The sequence below is a fragment of the Ursus americanus genome, chromosome 18, assembly GCF_024610735.1.
Source record: "Ursus americanus isolate L20-20 chromosome 18, mUrsAme1.1.p, whole genome shotgun sequence".
NCBI classification, from domain to species: domain Eukaryota; kingdom Metazoa; phylum Chordata; class Mammalia; order Carnivora; family Ursidae; genus Ursus; species Ursus americanus.
In genome coordinates, this window is record NC_142144.1 from 21,427,057 (window position 1) to 21,449,903 (window position 22,847).

The window sequence follows — 22,847 nt, forward strand, 5'->3', positions numbered from 1 at the left end:
GATATTTTGGTTCCACTCATGTCAGCTTGGACATGAAAACCCACCTGTTTCACTAGTTTACACACACACACACACACACACACACACACACTCACTCCACTCTTGCAAGCATTTCAGTAATTTAGTTAACTCTGGAAGATGTGAGTCATGGGGAAAGTCTTGGTGTAGAGTGTTTGACTTTCTGTTCTTTCACTGGTCTGTCCTCTCTCTCCATCTTTTTCTTTTCTCCTCTCCTCTCTCTAGTAACTACTGCATCCCTCCTGATTTGGAGCAGACCAGTTCTGCCACACAATCAGACCTTCTAGAACTCCTCCTAGTCTTTTTTTTTTTTTTTTTTTTTTTAACCCTAAGCACTGGTCATCGTATTAAAATACACATGGTCCTTTTTACAAGAGGTTCTGATGTCAGGTATTATAAATTGTCACCAGTCCCTTCCTTTCCCTTGCTACAGACGTTAAATGTATAAACTTCCAAATAACTTTTCTAATGCATGGGGAATTGCTATTTCATATATTCAACAGGTATTGGAACAACTCTCTGCAAGGGACTGCATTAAGTGCTGGGACACCAAGAGATTTAAGTTACAGTTTCTCAACCCGAGGAGCTCTATAGAAGGATGGAGTGTAGAGAAAGAGTGGGTAGTTAGGTGGAATCAGATTGAAATCACACCTCCAAGAACTGCTTTGGTCTAGGGAAGAGAAGATTGGGCAGTTACGTAACGTGTAGCAAAAGAGAGTGAGTGCCAGGAGAGGTGTAGAAGAGGTCCAAGGGAGTTTGTAGGGCTCGGATGGGACGTGGAAGTGTGCAGCAGGTAATGTTTGGGCTGAACCTTGAATGGGAGGCTTTGGCTGTGTGGAGATGGAGAGATAGGCAGGAGAGGTTGGGAGAGGATTCCCGGTTGGGGGACTTGGTTGACCAAATAATTGGGCAGGGAAAACATGGCACAGTCAAGCAGCTATTGCAGTTTGGATTGCTGTTGTGGGAGTAATAGGGTGCATGGTTGAGAAGATTCTTTTGGGGCTAGATTGGCCTACCATTAGGAAGGACTTTCTCTGATCTGATAATTCACCCTAGGCATGTGCTGGCTGCTTTTTTTTTTTTTTTTTAAAGATTTTATTTATTTATTTGAGAGAGAGAGTGCAGAGCGAGGCTGAGAGACCACAAACAGGGCCAGGGGCAGAGGGAGAAGCAGACTCCCCACTGAGGGGGGAGCTCGATACCGGGATCGCTGGGATCATGACCTGAGCCGAAGGCAGATGCCTAACTGCTGAACCACCCGGGCGCCCGCTGCTAATTTTTTTTTTTTTTTTACTGTACTTTGATAGAAGTACTTCTTTTTTTATCCCCTTTGGCAAAGACCTTCTGCTTATGTTTGGACCCAGTTGTAAGATGGCTTAAGCAAAAGCAGGGCACTTATTTTAGGGAGTTTTATGGAAACAAGAGGGGCCTTCACGAACTAGAAATCATCTAGTTCTTCCAGCTGCTCCCTGTGCCTTTGTGCTCGTCCTTTCTTCAGACCAGCTTCTTCTGATTCCGTTTCATAGAGAAGGCTAAAGATGCCCATGCCCTGGCCACTGGCTTTATTCTCCTACGTCCAGGCACTCGAGGGAGGCTTGACTTTTTGGTCCCGCTTCTGGATTGCTGAGGAAGGTATGAATTGGATCAGGACCCATCCTCACACATTGGCTCTGTTGTGCGTGGTTGTCCAGTGAGCCTTCGTATCATTTCCAGCCCCTTTCTCGGCTCAGCAGGGCTGCAGTTCAGCACGCTGGAAGGAACATTGGGTTTGGAGTTGGACTGGCCTGGAGTTTGAACCCAAGCCCTGACACTTCCTACCTTACAGTCTTAACATTCTTCTTTTTTAAAAATTACCATTCGTAGTGAATTTTAGGCTCTGTTTCTGTATCTGTAGGTTGGAGCTAATATTACCCTACTTCAATAAATAGGACTTTAGAGGGGTACTGCATTCTCGTGTGTACTTAGAGGGTAAAGACCTCCCAAGGTTCAACTTAACGATTCTTTGTCTTATTAGCTTGGTGACCTTTGGCAAATCAGATCCCGAGCCTGTTTTTCATCTATAAATGCAGACAGCAGTTGCCCACCTCACAGTGCTTTGAGGCTCAAAGGTCCCTGTGACACTGCTCTGTGACTATAATGTGTTCACGTGTCTGTGAAGCACAAGAGAGTGAATGTCAGGAGGGACGGTGTCTCCTTGTGAGGTTACTCCGGTAGAGTTGGGTGTGCTGCTGTGGCAACTTGGTAGATCTTTCTCCGAATACCTTGTAGAGTTAGGTGATGAATTGATTTATGATGCAGGGGGCAGTGGTCTTGGTATTTTCAGCTTTTCCATTTCAATCTCGGCTTCCACTTAAGCTCTAACCTGATTAACAATTTAAAATTTACTTTCATATTCAGAATAAAATAACGTTCTTTGTAGAAAACTTAGGCAGCCTTGCAAACATTCCTAAACCTGTTACCCTGAAATAACTGTTTTCTGTTTTTAATTCAAACAAGTAATTCATGCTCATGAAGTACATTAGTAATGACATAAAATTAAACAAGTCAAAAAAGAATCCTCTGAAATGCCATCATATGGAGATAACCACTACCTTAAATTTAGTAACTTTTCCTATTCTTTTTGGTGGTGTATGCTTGCCTTGCACACTTTGTAAGAAATGTTCTGATGTTCAAGTTGTTCTGAAAAGATGATACATCTGAGGAAATGGACATATTGCTGTTTTCTTTCTTTCTTTTTTTTTTTTTTTAACTTTTTTTGTATCAGTGATTATGTGAGTGAAAAACCAGTGTTTGCCTTTTCTAATCCTAGCAAGTAGCCTTTCCTCCTTAACTCAGAAGTCAAATTGTATTTTTTTGGAGTGATCTGAAGAATGAGTGATTTGTGTGGACAGTTTTATTTGTCAGGAATAATTACATGTTTTCAGAAATATCAGTGCCTAATGGTGGTTAACATTGAAGTGAAGTCCTTAAACCTTCACTGGTCATTTCTTCTTTGGGAGGGGTAGAAGAAAGGAAGGTCCCTATTTGTCTTTACATAGAGAAATTAAAGACAGGTGAATAATGTGAATTATAGAAATATTTAATTGAAACTAAATGAATATATTTATTTTTAGTAGGCTTTTTTCCTGCATGAATGTAATAGTTGACATAAGCTAAACTGGTAATTGTTTTTTGTTTTGGGACTAAAGAATTTCAGTGTTTTGATATTTTTTTTGAGACAAAGTTTTGTTTTTTAAAGATTTATTCATTTTAGAGAGACAGTGTGCTCACACGGCAGGGGGTGGCAAGCAGAAGGGGAAGGAGAGAGAATTTTAAGCAGGCTTCACACCCAGCGTGGAGCCCAGTGTGGGGCTCATCTCACGGCCCCAAGATCATGACCTGAGCCGAAATCAGGAGTTGGACGTGCAGCAGACTCAGCCCCCCAGGTGCCCCTGAGACTAAGTTTTTTTAAACGACTTTATTCTTTTTTAGAGCAGTTTTAGGTTTACAACAAAATTGAGAAGGCACAGAGAGATTTCTCATGTAATCCTCCCCTTCACTCCCCCTCCCCCCCCATCCCCCCAGTAGCATGGCTTCCCCCATCAGCATCACTCACCAGCATGGTACATTTTTAATCAAGGATAAACCACATTGACACATAATCCCCTGAAGTCCATAGTTTATATTACAGCTCACTCTTGGTGTTCTGTATTGTGTGGGTTTGGACATATGTCCATCATTATAACAACATACAGAGTATTTTCACTGCTCTAAAAATCCTCTCTTCTCCTCATATTCATCCCTCCTTCCCTATTCCTTCCTGGCAACCATTGATCTTTTTACTGTTTCCATGGTTCTGCCTTTTCTAGAATATTATATAGCTGGAATCAAACAGTATGTAGCCTTTTCCGATTGGCCTCTTTCACTTAGTGATGTGTCTTTAAGGTTCCTCCATGTTTTTCCATGACTTGAAAACTCATTTCTATTTGGCACTGAAAAATATTCTGTCGTTTGTATGTACCAGTTTATTTATCCATTCACCTACTGAAAGACATCTTGGTTGCTTCCAAGTGTTGGCAATTACGAATAAAGCTGCAGTAAACATCCCTGTCCAGGTCTTTGTGTGGACATAAGTTTTCAACTCCTTTGGGTAAATAGGAAGGAGTGCAATTGCTGGATCATATGGTGACACTCTTTAGTTTTGTAAGGAACCTCCAACTGTCTTTCAAAGTGACTATACCATTTTGCATTCCCACCAGTAAGTGTTCTTATTTTTGTCCTTTCATATTCTGTATGGTTCCTTTTAAGCTTTAAAATTCTGTGATTTAAATTTCTTTCTTTATCCTTGAAACATGCCTTCTTTCAACAGATTTTTGTAAAAAAAAAAAAAGTATTTTTACTGAGGAATATTTGAAAAGTACATGAAAGTATAAAGAAGAAAAATTACTGATGTATTTTCTTCCCCCTTTTATGTAGTTGTATCCTAAAACAAAATTAGTATGGTGTGTATATTCTTTTTAAAATAGTAAAAGATTTCAAGTATGAAGAAAGTATAGAGATTGATTTTAGAAATACTTATGTAGGGGCGCCTGGGTGGTACAGTCATTAAGCGTCTGCCTTCGGCTCAGGGCGTGATCCCGGCGTTCCAGGATCGAGTCCCACATCGGGCTCCTCCGCTGGGAGCCTGCTTCTTCCTCTCCCACTCCCCTGCTGTGTTCCCTCTCTTGCTGGCGGTCTGTCACATAAATAAATAAAATCTTTAAAAAAAAAAAAAGAAATACTTATGTATGTCCTACCCATCTTTGTCAAATCTTTACATTTTTTTGCTGTTAGCAAAAATTTTTTTATTTAAGAAATAAATATTAGAGCTACAGTTCAAGCTTGCTATGTTACCCCTTCCAAATTTTCCTTTCATTCTCTTTTTTTCTCTTCTCTCCCCTTTTCCTCCTTCTTCCCTCTTTCTCTTCTAGCCCAGAGGTTGTCCTTCCTGTGATGTATATATATCATAGGCACCGTGTATATGTTACATTTAAAAACTTCACCTAGGTAGAATCAGACTGTACATTTCCTTCTACACTTAATTTCATTGATCTTAGGTTTTTAGGTATTGTCATGTTGGTCAGTGTGACATTTAACTCTTGTTTATTTTCACTGTTGTATGACCCTGCCACAATTTCTCTAACCGTTTTCCTATTGACTGACACTTAGATTGTTTCCATGTTTTTGCTTTTACTGACCCTGTGTGTATGATCAGTTTCTTACAGGTGTTCCTTGTGCTTGTCTTTGCCTAGGAGAGTTTTAAACTCCAGGACACTGTTACACAAAGTATGATCTAAGGAAGGGAGAATTATTTTCTGCAAATAGGGAGCTGTGGAAGAATGTAAATTAACTATCATTGTTAATTTATTTAACGTTTCTTATCCTAGTAGAAGTTCTCAACGAAGGAAGAGTGTTCCTTATCTTTTTCTTTTTTTTTTTTTTTAAAGATTTTTATTTATTTATTTGACAGGATAGAGACAGCCAGCGAGAGAGGGAACACAAGCAGGGGGAGTGGGAGAGGAAGAAGCAGGCTCCCAGCGGAGGAGCCTGATGTGGGGCTCGATCCCACAACGCCAGGATCACGCCCTGAGCCGAAGGCAGATGCCCAACCGCTATGCCACCCAGGCGCCCCCCCTTACCTTTTTCTTCCTGGTGACAGTTTGCAGCTGGGTTACTTTGAATAGCACTGCTTTAGGGTATGTTACCCTGGCGTCGAATTGATAGAGATTTGTTTTCAGAGGTTGTATTGGTGTACACCCCGTCAGCAGTGAACTCAGGTGCCTCTTGGTTTGTTTCCAGTCTTTGCCAACAGTGGTAGTTAGATTTGCAAAGTTTTTCTGATGCGTAGGTGCCGTGTTGTATCTTACTGTGTTAATTTTGCATGTTCCTGATCGGTGTGACCGAACGTCTTTGTATGTGTTATTTGGTATGTGGGGCTCATCTCTGAATTGCTTGTTTATATCCTTTTTTATTTAAAAAATTGGGAGTAATTTGCTTTTTCTTGATTTGCAGGAATGTTTACAGTATTCTGTATTCAAGTCCTTTTCATCTAAAAACATCGTTGCTATTTATAACTTATCTTTATTTTATGGTGTGTTTTATGATATTTTTAAATCTTAACCCATTAGTCTTTTATGTTTTGTGCCTGAGTTTTAACTTTCCCTTCTCAGTTTTACTTTAAAATCTTTAAAATTCTACTTTTTACATATGTCATTAATCTACCTGCGAGGGATTTTTAGATATTTCTTTTCTATATGGGTAAACAAATTCTTTCCAGTTTTCATTGACTAGTCTGTTTTTAATTTCCCTAGTTCTTCTGACCCCATTTCTTCCGTTTTCTTCCTATTTGTATATGCTGCCTATCATTTCCTTTTTTTGATTTTCCTTCCCTTTTCCTTCCATGCTGTTGTCTTGGGCACTCTGTCTCCCTTACTTTCAGCATACAACTAGCATATACAAGTGCTGCGGACCTGTGCCACATCCTCGCCTCTTCCTTCTTCACTCTGCTGATCCATGACCACCAGGCCCTGACACAGGGTGAATGAGTGCATGCGTGATCTTGTTAGGGAAGGTATGCTTCACAGTGGAAGTAGGAGGGTGCTGGGCCTTGAAGGAGGAGAGAATTTCGATGAGCAGGGAGAAGGAGGAAGGGTGAGTTGCAACTTGACACATTTGGTGTTAGCTTCCGATTCATAGTGGTGAGCTTTCTCTAGTGTCATTTTTTGACCTTTGCTTTTTGTACATTGTTCCATTTTGTCTTAACTACCACTTGAATGAGACAAAGGCACATGATCTTTTGGTGATGCTCTCAAACAGGGCTCCCTGTGTCTGATGTATGTGTAGCATAGTGCCCTATAGAAAATAGGATCATTGTTGCGGACGGTGGCACAGCGTAGGCAAGGTTTTGTAGACTGAAGGTCAGAAGACCCCATTCTAGTTCTTGTCCTGCTGCTTATTACCTCTGTGAACTTAGGTGAGTCCCTAAAACCCACTGTGTTTTTTATGTTGAACAGTCTTTCAGTCCTCTCCAACTGTGAGTTCAGTAGAAACCTTTCTTTATAGTACAGGTTTCAAAATAAATTTTTTTCTTGGGTGGTAGTTTCATGGATGTTTATAATAATTCATGAAACTGCACACTTCCATTTTGTGCATTTTTGTAAGTGTTTTATTTCACAATGAAAAAGATTTTAAAAAACTCACTAAGGACTAGGTTTCTTATATCCATGGGGTCTCCTTCCTTCCCCCCCAAAAAATGCCGGCCAGATTGAAGACTTGAATGCAGAAAGCAGAATCATAAGAGCAGGAAGAAAAAATAGATAAATATATGTGGCGGGGGCCTCCAAGGCCACCCCCACGTTCAGTGAGTTGTTAGGAGAATTCATAGGACTCCGCATATATTTGTCATGTCTAAGATTTATTACAGCGAAAGGATAAAAAGCAAAATCAGCAAACGAAAAGGCACATGGAGCAAAGTCCAGAGGAAACCAGGTACAGGCTTCCAAAAGTCTTCTCCCAGTGGAGTCACACAGGACGTGCTTAATCCCTCTAGCAATGAGTTGTGACAGCATGTGTGACATGTTGTCTACCAGAGCTGCTCATTAGAGGCTCAGTGCCGAGGGCTTTTAATCAGTGCTGGTCATGTTGGCATCTTCTGCCTAACACGTACCACAATTCCAGATTCTGAGAAGGAAAGCAGGTGTTCAGCATAAACAGTATTGTTCGTACAAAGAGTTTAGGCCCAGTGAGCTACTCTTAGCAGTTCTGGGAGTGGGGGAATCTCTCCTGAAACCCATTTCCAGAGGCCAGCCAAGGGCCGGCCTGGCAGGCGGGCGTTCCTAAGGATAGCCGTCTCAGGCCTGCTGTGTTAACTCTTTTCTGCAGAATATACTATTTTTTGTAATCTTAGAGTAAGAAAGGCATTTCTAAGCATGACTAGAAGCTCTGAAACCATAAAAGGAAGGAAGGGTAAATTTATATTTTAAAAACTTAGATATGAAAAGAAAGTACTGTAGAGTCAAAAGGCATACTAGGAAAAAAAAGTATGATATGTGGGAAAATAGGGGGAGACTTTTTTCCCCAATATATAAAAGCTTTTATAAGTCAGCAACGCAAAAGAATAATGAGTAATTTGCTGAAGATATTTCAAAAGACCAATAAATAGGGGCGCCTGGGTGGCACAGCGGTTAAGCGTCTGCCTTTGGCTCAGGGCGTCATCCCGGCGTTGTGGGATCGAGCCCCACATCAGGCTCTTCTGCTGTGAGCCTGCTTCTTCCTCTCCCACTCCCCCTGCTTGTGTTCCCTCTCTCGCTGGCTGTCTCTATCTCTGTCGAATAAATAAATAAAAAATCTTTAAAAAAAAAAACAAGAAAAAAAAAACAAAAGACCAATAAATATTTAAGAAGATACTTTACCTCAGTGATAAAATAGGTATAAAGTAAGACAATAGTGTGATCCCTTTTCATCTATCCTATTCAGCTAAGATTGATTACTTACAGTCTATAAAATCGATTACTCAGTGGAGGAGTGGGTATGGGGAAATTGCTACTTGCATAGACTGCTGGTGGTAAAAATTAGCACAGGCTTTTTAAATTAAGTTTTTAATTTTAACTCCGGTATAGTACATACAGTGTTACATTAATTTTAGGTGTACAATATAGCGATTCAACACTTCATGCATTACTCAGTAGCACAGACTTTTGAAGGATATTTTTCCAAAATCTATTAAACTTGATGACACGCCTACCCTTTGACTCAGCAGTTCCATTTTTAGGGCTTTGGCTTACAGAAACCCATACAAGTGCGCAGATACATAGATAAGAATGTTCGTTGAAGCATTGTTTGTGGTACTATAAAACTGGTAATAAGACAAGTAGAGGGTTAGTTAAATACATTATACTACTTCTGTAGACAAAGTCTCCTTGCAGCCATTATCAATTAGATTTTTATTTAGTGCTACGGAAAGATATTTAAGATTTTATATGTATCCAAACATTTTTTTAGTGTTCTTCTTTTGGTATTTAAAACCTGACCTGAATGGATATGTGGTTCTTTATAATCTTCGATTATCCCACTTAGTGTGAGTGCCCCTATGTTTCATTACAGAAGTATGAATGTATTTGATTACAGGGACTGCTCTAGAACCATGGGATGGATAGGGTTATTTGAAATACACAGTATATACACTGTATTATCATTCTAAAATCTAAAAAGTTCTGAGACATATATTCCTCCGAAGGTTTCTGGTAAAGGACTTGTATTAATCAAAAGGAAAAAGAAAGGTAAACTGTAAAATAGTGTATGTCATATTCCAGTTTTTAGGTTAAAATAATGTTAGTTTTATGAACAGGAAGTAATAGTTCTCCACACTTAACAGTGATTATCTGAGGTTATGGCAATGTCTTTTTCTCATAAGTGAAAATAATTTGATGTAAGTTTGTGTACAGTGAGTAATGTCGGAGTTGTGGAGAGGGTGGAACTCACTTCTGACTCTGAAGTAGTGTTTGCCATTATCTCAGATACCGTGTGATGACCCAGAGGATCTCGCTTCCTACAACTGAAAACTCAGTCTGTGTGAAAGATGAATTTGAGTGTTGGATTCCTTTTGAATTTTCAGAACTTTTGGTTACAATCCTTCTTGTTACTGAATAGACACTTTTGGGGTCCCAGGCCTGATTTGCCTTGTCACTTTCATGAGGTTGTTTCCTGGTTTGGGTAAGGGCACAGAGTTCAGTTTTTTTTTTTTTAAAGATTTTGTTTATTTGAGAGAGAGCACGAGCAATGAGCAGGGGGTAGGGGAGGCAGAGGGAGAAGTGGGCCTGGATCCCAGGACCCTGAGATCATGACCTAAGCCTAAGGCAGACGCTTAACCAACTGAGCCACCCAGGCACCCCCAGAGTTCAGATTGTTTCTGTGCCTCTCAAAACAAGATTCAGGGACCATACTATTGCTAACGCTTTACTTATTATTTTGTTAGCTTTGACAGGTTGATAAATTTAGTACTTGATTCTATCAGCACTTATTTGCATTTCTTTTCATAAAGCTTGAACATGATTAATTACCTTTAATTTAAAGGTGTATGTAAAGATGGCATAGGAGTGTTACAGCGATCCTCCTCGAAGGGTGTGGGAGGCTTTAACTCTTCCTCTGGTAGGTACATTGGCCCATTTTGGAGGGACCCCGCATGATGTTTGGTGCCCTTTTGGCATTGCCATAGTCCCATCATCAACACTTTTATTGCATTTAGGATGCTACATTTTCTTTTCTAGTGAGGGAGAGAGGAAAGTTTAGGCACTATACTGGGGATCCGTAGGAAGAAACCGAACGGTTGTGTGAAAAACCAAAGAGACCGATATCACTGGGTTTTTTAATCGTTCGGTACAGATTCTCTAGGTCAGTTTGTTACGAAGAATTTAACTTTCTGCCTTCTTCCTCAAAACAATTCCTCCATCGTTTCTGTAGCTGAAATCTGTGGGCAGTGTTTGCTGCCTGACATCTGTGAGGCTCTGGGGCAGAGCCTCCTGGGACTGGCACCAATATTACAGATGGATCTGCGATCCGCACTTCGAATCACTTAGAACCATCTGGTCTGCTACTCTCACAGCCATCCTGCCTGCCTTTCCTCCTTTCTTCGTCCTTACTCTTCTCTTCCTTTATTATTAATCTTAAAAGCTAAACTTTGAGACTTTATTTGGATTTCACCACTTTTTCCCATTAATGGCCTCCTTCTGTTGCAGGATCTAACCCAGGGCCTTAGTTGTCTCCCGGTCTCCTCTGGTCTGTGACAGTGTCTTAGTCTTTCCTTGTGTTTCACCATCTTGACAGCCTTGAGCAGTACTGGCCGGGTATCCTGTACAAGTTCTTCCAATTTGGGGTTTTCTAGTCATTTTACTGATAATTAGTTGAGGGGGTCTGGGGGCTTTTGAAAGACCATCACAGAGGTGCGGTGCCCTTCTTGTCACATCCTATCCGGGATCATGATAGCCACGTGACATCAGTCATGGTGTTAACTTTCATCACTTGGTAAAGGTAGTATTTTACTATCAAGTGTCTTCACTGTAGAGTTCACATTTCCCTTTTTCCTGTTTCCGTTCTTTGGAAGCAAGGTCACTAAATCTAGTGCCCCCTCTTGGAGAGGGTGGAGGCAGAAATGAAGCCGTACTTCCTGCAGGGGGAACTATCTACATACATTATTTGGAATTCTTTTAGAAGAAAGATGTGTTTCTTTTCCCCCAGTGAATTTAATCATTTACTCATTGATTCACATCAGCATGGATTCACATAGATTTATTTTATACTTTGGGTTATAATCCAATACTGTTATTTTGTTCCTCAAGTCATTCCAGCCTTGGCCATACTGGAACTCTTTCAGGGGCCTCCTGGACCTTTGACGCGCTCCAGGGCCCATTTTCTTTCTAGCACGACAAGGTGCTTCAGGTTCCTCTTGCTTTTTCACTGCTCCGGCCCCAGAACCCATCAGTTTTTCGAGGAGCCTCATTCCTTTTTTTGGAGAATGGTATTTAAAAATCAAGGTTTGGGTGCAGGGTGTGCTTGCTGCTGCCAGAATGGCTTGCCCCTGTGTGTGTGTGTCTTTAAAAAATTATGGAAAATATCAAGCATACACAAAAGTACAAATTCTCAGTATCTGTCCTGCAGCTTGAACAGTTATCGATTAGAGGCCAATCTTGGTTTCATTTATATGGCCTCTCCCCATTCTTCACCCCTCCGCCCCTGATTATTATTTTTTATGAGGACCCAAATGAGGCTATTACTTTATGTATTTATATTAAAAAATAAAAATTGTAGATATTTAAGGTGTACAACATGATTATTTGATATATATGTACATGTAAAATGATTAGTCGAGCTAATTAATACATCTTCTCACATAGTTATCTCTTTTTGTGTGTGTGGTGAGAGAATCTGAAATTTACTCTCTTAGCAAATTTCCAGTACATTCTTGGTTATTTCAAGTAAATCCCAGTAATTATAGTATTTCACCTGTAGATATTTTAGTCTTGATCTCTAAAAAATAAAGATTCTCTTAAATAAAATTTTAAACTGAGGTATGATAGAGTAGAAAGTATGAAAGTGTAGAGCTTGATGAATTTTTGTCAACGTATATATCTCTGTAACCATCATCCAGAGCAAATACAGGGCATTTCTAGCCCCCCCCAGAAGCCCCTTCGATCACCAGTGATAATTTTTATAAGAACTTTTAAAAACAAACATAAACCACAATACCATTATTACACCTAAGAAATGAACAGTCGTTCCTTAAAATCAAATAACCCAGGCATTTGCAATTGGAGGTTCCCCTGTGACTACCTCTCCCCTCCCTTGGAATGTGCTGGCTACTTGTTCTGTACTTTGTCACAGTCTGGGTTTTGCTGAGAGCATCATGGTGGTGCTGTTCAACATGTTTCCCTCATAGAGACTTTCTCGGGTGAAACTGGTCTCTCCCGTTCTGGTTAGGTAACCCCCACAGCAGTGGGCGGTGGTTCTGTCTATGGAGAAACTTCATCAGGAAGGTGGCTTCACCAAACAGTTATTGTCCCCGGTGCTGATGAAAGTGCTCCTTCCCTCTGCTAGCTAGATCTAGAAGATTTCCTCACCATTTTTGTATTCTTCTCAGTATACAAACCCTGTAGAAGAAAGGAGTAACTGTCTGTGGAAGAGAATTTTGCTATTCTTGGCTTTGCTTTCCTCTCTTCTAGCGGCTAAATGACCAGGACAGTTGTAAGAAAGTATAAATAACTAGTAAACCTTTTTTAGTGTTGTTTCCTAGTATGTCAGAGTCATCTGCATGCAGGGCTAGTTGTGGTTAATCATGACTGAATGGTCTGCAGTACAGAAAAAGGATGAAGCAATAAAAATACTTAGTTTTGGTTATGTTTGATTTGTTAAGTTCTCCTTTTTTTCTTCTTGTATTATAGATCAGCTTGAACGGGTCTTTTTACGACTTGGCCATGCTGAGACAGATGAACAGTTACAGAATATTATATCTAAATTCCTTCCTCCTGTTTTGCTCAAGCTGTCCAGCACCCAAGAAGGCGTACGCAAAAAGGTAAGCATGTTGGGACAGTTGGGCGAATTAAATGGTGAGTAAATGGGTATATATTATGAAGTGAGTTTTCTTCTCAGTATTGAAATCTCGGTTCATGATCTCATTGTGGCCTTTCAAAATGGAGAGTGAGTCTGGGACCAGCCTTCGTGATTTAAAAGTAGCTTTTGTATGCTTAGCACAGCTGCATTTAGTACCAACTGTATACTTGGCATCATTGCCAGATGATATAACTGAGATAATTATTCTGAATATGTGGAAGCTTGATCTAAAATCCATGCCCTTGATTCCAATATGAAAGTCAGGTGATAACGGGGCAAAAATATTCTTTAGCATCGGCAGACTCTGAATACAACCTTTATGAAAATTAAGCAAAATAATTTTTTAAAAAAGCAAGATACCATACAGCTCCTGTTTTAGGATTCTGGAAAATACTGTCACCAAAAGTTGGGTAACTATCACATCAAGATGTTTTTAAAAAGATTTTATTTTATTTATTTTTAATTTTCTTTTTGTTTATTTTTAATTTTTCAAGTTTTTATTTAAATTCCAGTTAGTTAACATACAGCGTAGTATTTTCAGGTGCAGAATTTTTTTTTTATTATTATTATGTTCAGTTAGCCAACATAGAGTACATCATTAGTTTTTAATGTAGTGTTCAATGATTCATTTTTTTATTTGAGAGAGAGAGCGAGAGAGAAGGCACGGGCTGGTGGGGGGAGGGGCAGAGGGAGAGGGACAAGCAGACTCCCTGATGAGCAGGGAGGGCTCGATCCCAGGACCTTGGGATCATAACCTGAACCCAAGGCAAACGCTTAACTGATTGAGCCACCCAGGTGCCCCAACATTTTCTTTCTTTCTTTCTTTTTTTTTTTTAAGATTTTATTTTTAAGTAATCTCTACACCCAGTGTGGGGCTTGAACTCACAACTGTGACAAGAGTTGCATGCTCTACTGACTGAGCCGTCCAGGTGCCTCTGAAGATTTTCTTTTTTAATCTAAATGTTCTGCAAGGAACATTTGCCCCCTTCATTTTTAAAATAGTTCGTTAGTCTGGTGTATTTATACTAGACCTTCAGGTCTTAGAGCTGTCAGCAGGTTTCGTCCCTTGGGCCATTCTGATTGTGTGGCAGTGGCTCCTTGGAGGTCTGCCCCGAGAGGGATTCTGAGGCCCCATTTGGGTTCATTGGACAAAGAATCTTCTTGAAGAACGTCTGTTGTGTTTGCAGGAAGAAACAGGGCATTCTCATCACTGTATTTGACAGGCCGGTTGTTAACCCTACCTTGCTGAATATTGGATCCTGTCACCATCCGATTTAAAAATCCTGTGTGGCCTTCTGTTACCCTCAGGGAGCAAGGTATAATAAAAGGCCCTTCATGAGTTGGTTTCGGCTTACTTATGTAGCGTCTTCTGTCTCATCATTCATTCGGCAAATACTCAGTGCTTGCTACTGTATATGCCAGGTGTTAGGGACGTGCTAGTGAATGAAAGAAACAGCTAGCTGGGGAGACTGGTGTTAAACAATCAGGCAGATAGTATCCAGTTATAAATTGTAATAAATGCCAAGATAGAAAAGGATTCTATGAAAGAATATATTTGAGCACTTGATTTAAACGGAATGTGGGGCATTAGGAAGGCCTGTGTGGTATGTAGGAAGTAGCCAGACAGAGCGATGGGGAGACCATTTAAGACACAGCAGGCCCTGTGTGGATGTCCTGAGCTGGAACAGTGTGGGACGCCTTTAGGGAGCTGAGGGCCACCCAGCGCACCCAGTGGTGGGAGTGATAGGAGGTCAGGCATTGGGGAGAGGAAACAGGGACTCCAGTGGGCAGCATATTGAAAGCTCATGTATAAATAGTTTCAATATGTAAAATTTTGTGATTGATGAAAACTTGTATTGATTTTCAGTTGTGTAATTTTTGGGTTCCTGTCAGTGTCGTGATGCACATTAGACTTAACGAGGATGTCCTGCAAGGTAGCTGGTAATTTGTGGACAGATTGAGTGAAAGAGAAATAGAAGTTTGAGATCTCTGGTGACTTATCATTAGAGTACATTTGCTATTTTAAGGAAAATGAGGTTTGTTATGTAGAAGTCTACTTTATAGCCAACTTTAAATTGTGGGCTGTCATTAGACTAGCTAGAAATGGAAGACCGACCATACCACGTACTGACAAGGTTGCACTGGAGCTCTCGCAGACTGCTGGTAGGTGTGCAAGTTAGTATAACCGTTTTGGAAAACTGTTTGGAAATACTCTAAAGCTTATCATAAGCGTGCTCCATGACGAATATCCAGTCCTGAGTGTATATATAACAGAAATATGTATCTGTGTGCACTAAAAGCATGTCTGAGAGTGTTCATAGCAGCATTATTTGTAATAGCCCGAACGGGAGATCATCTCATGTCTGTCAGTAGGAGAGTGGATACATCGTGGTATTTCATTACTAGAGCAGTGACAGTGAGCTGCCGCTACGAGCAGCAGCACGGGTGAATCTCAGATACGACGTCAAATAAAACATTCAGACACATGAGTTCATCTTATGTGTTCCATTTACAGAAATTTAAAAATGGTGCCCGAGGGCACCTGGGTGGCTCAGTCGGTTAAGCGTCTGCCTTCGGCAGGGTCCTGGGATCGAGCGCTGCAGTCTGCTCCTCCCTCTGCCTCGGCCCCTCTGTCTCTCTCTGCCTCTTCCCCAGCTTGTGCTCTCTCTTGCTTACTTTCTCTCTCAAATAAAGAAATAAAACCTTAAAAAAAAAAATAAAAATGGTGTTCGAAGTCAGGGTAGTGGTTACTCTTGGGGAAAAGGGGCTGGTGAGCAGAGGGGTACAGACAGGGCTTTTGTGGTTCTAGTGTGTTTACTTTATGCAAATTTATTGGGCCCCACACTCTCAGTTGCACACTTTAGTTATGCATTATACTTCAATTAAAAAGCGTATTAATGAATATAAATGCACGAGTAGTAAGAACTGATACAGACAAAATACTATATACCTGAGGCTCGTGATTCTGTAGGGTTGCTGATAGGTTAACAGTTACCTAGTTGTCCATGGGGAAGGTTGGGTCAGTTGATTTTTTTTTTTAATGGGTTTATAGAGGATTTCTGATAGTGGATAACCAAACTTAAAAAATTAATCAATATTTAGGGGCGCCTGGGTGGCACAGTCGTTAAGCATCTGCCTTCGGCTCAGGGTGTGATCCCGGCTTTCCGGGATCGAGCCCCACATCAGGCTCCACCGCTAGGAGCCTGCTCCTTCCTCTCCCACTTCCCCTGCTTGTGTTCCCTCTCTCACTGGCTGTCTCTCTCTGTCAAATAAATAAATAAATAAATCTTAAAAAAAAAAGAAATTAATCAATATTTAATATGCTAATATTGTTAAAAGAAAATTAAGTCATTAATTTATTTAAAGTAAAAAAATTATCATAAAAAGAAAGTGTGATTGTGGGCATGATTGTCTGTCACTAATAATGACTTCCCGTAGAGTCCTTCCAGGACTCAGCCTAGATTCGATTGTCAGAACAGGGCTGTTTTCTGAGCCTGGTTCCTCCTGATTCTTTTCCCTGTCAGTCAGCTGTGTCTTAGGTCTGGACAGCTAGGAAGTTGAGATGAGTATGTGTGGTAATGCAAGTTTCTAGGACTCGGTAAGGTATCAGTGGCTCCAAGGTTGTCTCACGGTGACAGACACTTCGGATGAATTGAGCTCGACTGTCAGTGTTGGAAAGGTTAAAAGGATGGGCTCTGGAGTTAGACCTTTACTATGCCACCTGGTGGCTCAGTGTCTTGGACAAGTTACTTCAGTCCCCGGAGCCTCCGCTTCCTCACCTGTGAAATGGGAGTGATAGTACCATCTCTCTGGTTGTTGTGAGAATCAGATAGGAAATGCAAAGGGCTATGCAGAAGTGTGTTCTGTACAGAAACTGTTTGATTAATGTCACGTGTTTCATTATTATTCATTAAACAGACTTAGATTATAGATTTGTTGTTCTTAAAATTCACATTTCATTATTGCTCTGGATTCATTTGAACTTTTGTTGTTGCCAATTATTAAGCAAAATAATTTTTTAAAAAAGCAAGATACCATACAGCTCCTGTTTTAGGATTCTGGAAAATACTGTCACCAAAAGTTGGGTAACTATCACATCAAGATTTTTTAAAAAAGATTTTATTTTATTTATTTATTTTTAATTTTCTTTTTGTTTATTTTTAATTTTTCAAGTTTTTATTTAAATTCCAGTTAGTTAACATACAGCGTAGTATTATTTTCAGGTGCAGAATTTTTTTTTTTATTATTATGTTCAGTTAGCCAACATAGAGTACATCATTAGTTTTTAATGTAGTGTTCAGTGATTCATTTTTTTATTTTATTCATTTTTTATTTTACAACTCTATTTTTGTAAAGATGTATTTAAGAGGGAGAGAGAGAGAGCGCGAGTGTGCCCGAGCACCCACACGAGTAGGGGGAGGGGCAAAAGGAAAGGGGCAAGCAGACTTCCTGCGGAGCACAGAGCCCCACATGGGGCTCGATCCCACCACCCTGAGATCATGACCTGAGCCAAAATCAAGAGTCAGACACTTAACTGACTGAACCACCCAGGTGCCCCACTATAACTCTCTTTAATACTTGCTTTGAGGCTACAGCACGCATTTCAGAAATGATGGAGAATAGTGTAGGCCTGGCCCTCCGGAACAGATACCTTAAATCCTTTTCTCAGGTGAGGCTTTCTAAAATGTTATTTTTCTTTTCTTTCTTTCTTTTCTTTCCTTTTTTTTTTTTTTTAAAGATTTTATTTATTTATTTGAGATAGAGTGAGCACAAGCAAGGAGGAGGGTCAGAGGGAGAGGGAGAAGCAGACTCCCCCCTGAGCAGGGAGCCCAACGTGGGGCTCGATCCCAGGACCCTCGGTATCACGACGCAAGCCGAAGGCAGAAGCTTATCCGACTAAGCCACCCGGGCACCCATAAAATGTTATTTTTCAATGCTCGGTTTCTTACTTCTCTCGTAGCAAGATAATCTCACTCTTAGAGTAAGATTGGGGCCATTTGACATAAGCCTCTGGATTTTGATTTCCACCCACAGGAATTATTTACTTGCAGGTCTCTCTTCTCTCTTTTCCCACTTGAAGGAGAGGAAGCTTGTTACTACTTAAAGCGCTTTAGTAGAATCAGATGATCTTCAGAATAAAGTAAAAATTCTCCAGCATTTTACCTGAGTCCTTTTATAATCTGGGCTCTGCTTTTATCTCTTATCACTCTGTGCGTCAGTCACATGCAGTATGTTACATTCTTTTAGACTTCGTTCCTTCTTCTAACTGATTCTCTGCTTGGAACTTCATCTGCTTGTCAGGATTTCCGTGTTCTGTCACTTCCTCCCTAAGTCCTCCTTGATCTGGCAGAGTCTGTCTTTTCTGGAAACCCACAGTATCTTGTCTCTTTCTCGTGTTGTCACGTTCACAGTGTGTCTTAGTCCATTTGGGCTGCTGTAACAGAAGGCCACAGACTGGGTGATTTAAACAACACTTTATTTCTCACCGTTCCGGAGGCTGGGAGTCTGAGGTCAGGGTGCCAGTACGTCTGGTTCCTCATGGAGGGACCTTCCTGGTTGACAGAGGGCAGCCTCCCTGCTGCATCCTCATGAGGGGAAGAGAGACAGGACTCTGATCCCTTCATCCCCTTATTAAGACACCAGTCTTGTTGTGAGGGCTCCACCCCCATGACATTAGCGAAACCCGAGTACCTCCTAAAACCATCAGCTGGGGATTAGGGCTTCAACAGATGCGTCTGGGGGAGACACAGACATTCAGTCACAGAGGTTCTGGGGGGCTGTGCCTCAGTATAGACTCCTATGGGATCCCAGCTTTGGGGACACAGCATTTTGGAACAAGATGCTGATATTGTAAATTCCTTTTCTGGGATGTCACATTTATGTCCTTGAAAAGAACAAAGTAGCTGCTATTCATCAAATTAAGTAACGGTTGAGAAGTGAATTTGTTTTAAAGGTATCAATAATTTCAGTTTGTATCTTTCTGTGTCTTAGGTAATGGAACTGCTGGTCCACCTGAATAAGCGTATAAAAAGCCGCCCCAAAATACAGCTCCCGGTAGAAACACTATTGGTTCAATACCAGGACCCTGCTGCAGTTTCCTTTGTCACAGTGAGTGTTCTCTTGGAATATTTCTGACTTAGAGTGAGTTTTCTCTCCTGACATTTAGTAGATGTTATCAGTATATGGGCAAGTTTAGAATTGTACCTCAGACTAATTCTAAATGAAACAGGAGATGTTTTTCTTCAAATGACACACAGTTTTTCCCCTGAAGTGGTAGGAGCAGGATAAGGCGTGGTCGTTTACATTGGGCAAAAGGAAGGCTGGTGAAATGACCACTCAGGTTTGCTGATAGATAAAGCAGTGAGTGATTTGATCTTTGGTAAAAGGTTGTACGAGGCCAGTCTGAACAGAGAGAAGAAAGGGTTATGCAGCATAGGCATGAATAAGCAATAATAGAAGAAGAAGAAAGGGCAAATGGCAAGGATAGGAAGCTGAATTTTAAAAAATTGTCCGTTTCTGATACATTCAGAAAGGTATCCTTTTTAAAAGTAGAATACTGAGCCTGGTAAGAAATGTTCCTATTAAATTGTCATCTTCATGAAACGTAGATATATAAAAATGTGGACGCCGTGTGATGTCAGACGATCGTTTTGTGGCCCTGTTGTTCCTAGCATTGAGGCTGAATCTATTGAATGTTCAAGCAAATAGAAACACTGTGTGCCGATAAAACTGCCAAGTAGAATGTCTTCCAAAGAATAACCTTATGAAGCCTATTCTAAAGTGAAGAATCCGTTAGAAAAGCAAGTCTTTATCTTACGCATAGATCCAGATGCGCATTTGAATTTGCTTAAAATGAAGCATTCATACGGATTCTAGGGATAGAAGAATACCCCCAGCACTCCGTTTCCCTTGGTTCGTCATCCACTGGTCAGTTAGCAGAATGAGGAACCGGAGTGCTGCCACGTACCAGGGTGGCTGGAGTGACTAACCAGTTGGGGAGCGGCAGCCTAGGATCTCACAGGTGCTCCCCTCTTCGCTTGAAAGGCTTAGTGCAACAAGCTGAGAGCTCTGATGCTAACGTGTAGTATGGAGCTTCAGACAGGCCAAATGATGACTTTTTCTTTTCAGCGAAAATTGCATATCTGCATGCTTTATCTGCCCCCCCAACTTTCTTGAGGCATAATTGATAGATAAATTTGTGTGTATTTAAAGTGAAAAGACACGACGTTTGATACATGTATGCATGAGCGCATGAGTGCTTTAGATTAGGTCATGCGCTCTCACATGAAGCCCATCTTAAAGCAAGCGTTTTGAGTAAGTAGGGCTGGAATTCTTCCTGAGATGTCCTCGTTGATCAAGCTGTCATACACAGGTGATAAGCATATGGAGAGAGAATGTGATTTCTTGGATATAACATAACTCCCTAAGTTATCAACTGTGTGTTTGCATTGAAATCCTGGAGTATTTCCTTCACGCTCACTTGCTTTTCTCCCGTTGTGTTAGAATTTTACTATAATTTATGTTAAGATGGGCTACCCTCGCCTGCCAGTGGACAAACAGTGTGAACTGGCCCCTACGCTTCTTACTGCCATGGAAGGGAAGCCTCAGCCACAGCAGGACAGGTATGGGGTCCCCGATTCCCTTCTCTCCCACCTGCGTGCGTCAGCGGCTACCTTGCAAACGTAGAGTCATGCGTTTGGTTTTAGGCTAATGCGAAGGCTTGAGCTCTTTCGGCTGACAAATGATTGAATTTTCTGTGTTACCTCAATGTTACTGTTTTGGTGATTATCGGGTTACGTGATGCGAGCATGCTGGAAGGTGTGCAGAACTAGCAGCGTGTTTCTCAGTCTAGATGCATTTATTTTGTCAGTTATTTTGAAGAGACTAATTTCATGTGATTGCACAGGTTAGTTACAAAGTGCTTTTCATCAAAAACGTTTCTGTCTTGGAGGGTAGGAAGTTGTAGAGCAGTTTTCTTAACAGATCGCTTGTTTGTATTTTCACATGGGCATTGAAAGGGTGAAAAGGTTTGGATAATACCCTTAGTTTCGGATTTGGCTCAAAGTTGCGTAGCGTAGCCTGGTCGTGGTGAGCGGCATCAGGAAGAGTGTGGGAGCTGTGGAGGGAAGGTGGACCTAAAAGATGGTTTTACTTTGGTTTTTAGAGCACGTGTATTTCTAAAAGAGAGACTATAGTATGGATCTTTACAAATAAAATTAATAAACAGTAGAAGCACTCTTTGAAGTTTTCAGTGTAATGAAAGAAGCAGTTACTAAAGCTGTGTTATGTGTTACATAAGTTCACCCATTGGAAATTTTTGTATTCAAAATATTAACATGATCGGTTATTAGTTTCTTTAGCTTTAGAATAACTTTATCTTAATCGTGGAAAAGAAAAAAATTATCGAAAGAACATGTGATAAGTTGAAGTATACCTGAAGTTTAATAGAAAATCGCTTTGGTAACGTCAGATACTGATGCTGAGGGCATATTATGTACATTTTTTCCCCCGGTGTTTTTGGTGATGAGCCAGATTGGCTATAAATGGCAGTCATCACTCACTATACTGGGTTTTCAATAACAAAGAAAGCTAGGCCAGTTCCTAGATTAGGACTTTGTAAATTGGTGGTTTTGAAAGTGCATGGCCCTTGCTACACCTGCCACTTTTTGTTATGTGATTTTTGTTTTGTCTGTTATTTGCATGTATAAAAACCTTATTTTTAAAGTAGTTGCAATAAATGTAATTGTTTTTTCAGCTTAATGCATCTTTTAATACCAACCCTTTTTCACATGAAATACCCTGTTGAATCATCAAAATCAGCTTCTCCGTTTAATCTTGCTGAGAAACCAAAGACTGTGCAGCTGCTTTTGGACTTCATGCTAGATGTCCTTCTGATGCCTTATGGGTAGGTTCAAAAATAAAAACCCAACGACCTTGTTATTGACTGCTTTCACTGTGTGGGGTTAAATACTATTTTAAATGATTCAGCTTTCACTTGAAAATGGATATGTCTCAGATTTTCATTTCTGCTGTAGCCCTGACCTCTTCTAAACCCCAGCCCCACTGCCTCTTGACCTTACAGGTGTGGAGCTGCTCTTAGGTTTCAGACTCAGCCTGTCCCAGCTGAAATCAGTCTTTCCCCATAAAAATAGTTCCTTTTTTTAATTGCTATCCGTGCTGGATGATTCTCTTGGCCATGTTGGTGTACAGTTATAAATTGCCTCCAGCTCTCCTTTTCCCTGTAGCTAATACCAGTCCCATAATACCCCCTCTCTGCTCCCTGTCGCGTCCCGGAACCACTCTCCCTGCTGCCTGCTGCGGGCTGGTTTCATCTGCTCAGCTCTTGTCACGACTTTCTCACCCGCTGTTCCTCTCCAAAACTCTACACTGCCAGGGGGATCCCTGATTTTTATTTATTTTGCTTTTTTATTTTTGTAAAGATTATTTATTTATTTATTTATTTATTTATTTATTTATTTATTTATTTGATAGAGTGAGTACCCACTTGTGCTTGAGTGGGAAGAGGGGCAGAGAGAGGGCAGAAGGACAGACTCCTCTGTGGGGTGGGGGTGGGGAGCTTGATCTCATGACCCTGAGATCATGTCCAGAGCCGAAATCAAGAGTTGGCTGCTTAACCGACTGAGCCACCCAGGTGCCCCAGGGATCCCTGATTTTTAAAACCCAGATCACCCTTAAAATCCTTGGGGTAT

At 40.7% G+C, this 22,847-nt stretch overlaps 1 protein-coding gene across 9 annotated transcripts in view; it reads left to right on the forward strand.

Moving 5' to 3' along the window:
• ECPAS (Ecm29 proteasome adaptor and scaffold) overlaps positions 1–22,847 on the forward strand; it is a 97,628-nt gene that overhangs the window by 10,919 nt on the left and 63,862 nt on the right. For 4 of the 9 annotated variants that reach the window (XM_045814840.2, XM_045814842.2, XM_045814839.2 and 1 more), the window contains 4 exons: positions 12,969–13,099; positions 19,129–19,245; positions 20,641–20,759; positions 21,893–22,042. In XM_045814840.2, coding sequence (XP_045670796.2) covers positions 12,969–13,099; positions 19,129–19,245; positions 20,641–20,759; positions 21,893–22,042 — 517 coding nt within the window. Of the gene's footprint in view, positions 1–12,741; positions 12,772–12,968; positions 13,100–19,126; positions 19,246–20,640; positions 20,760–21,892; positions 22,043–22,847 lie in introns of those variants that run through there. The other 5 variants (XM_087869484.1, XM_087869483.1, XM_087869482.1 and 2 more) reach the window with 3 other exon arrangements.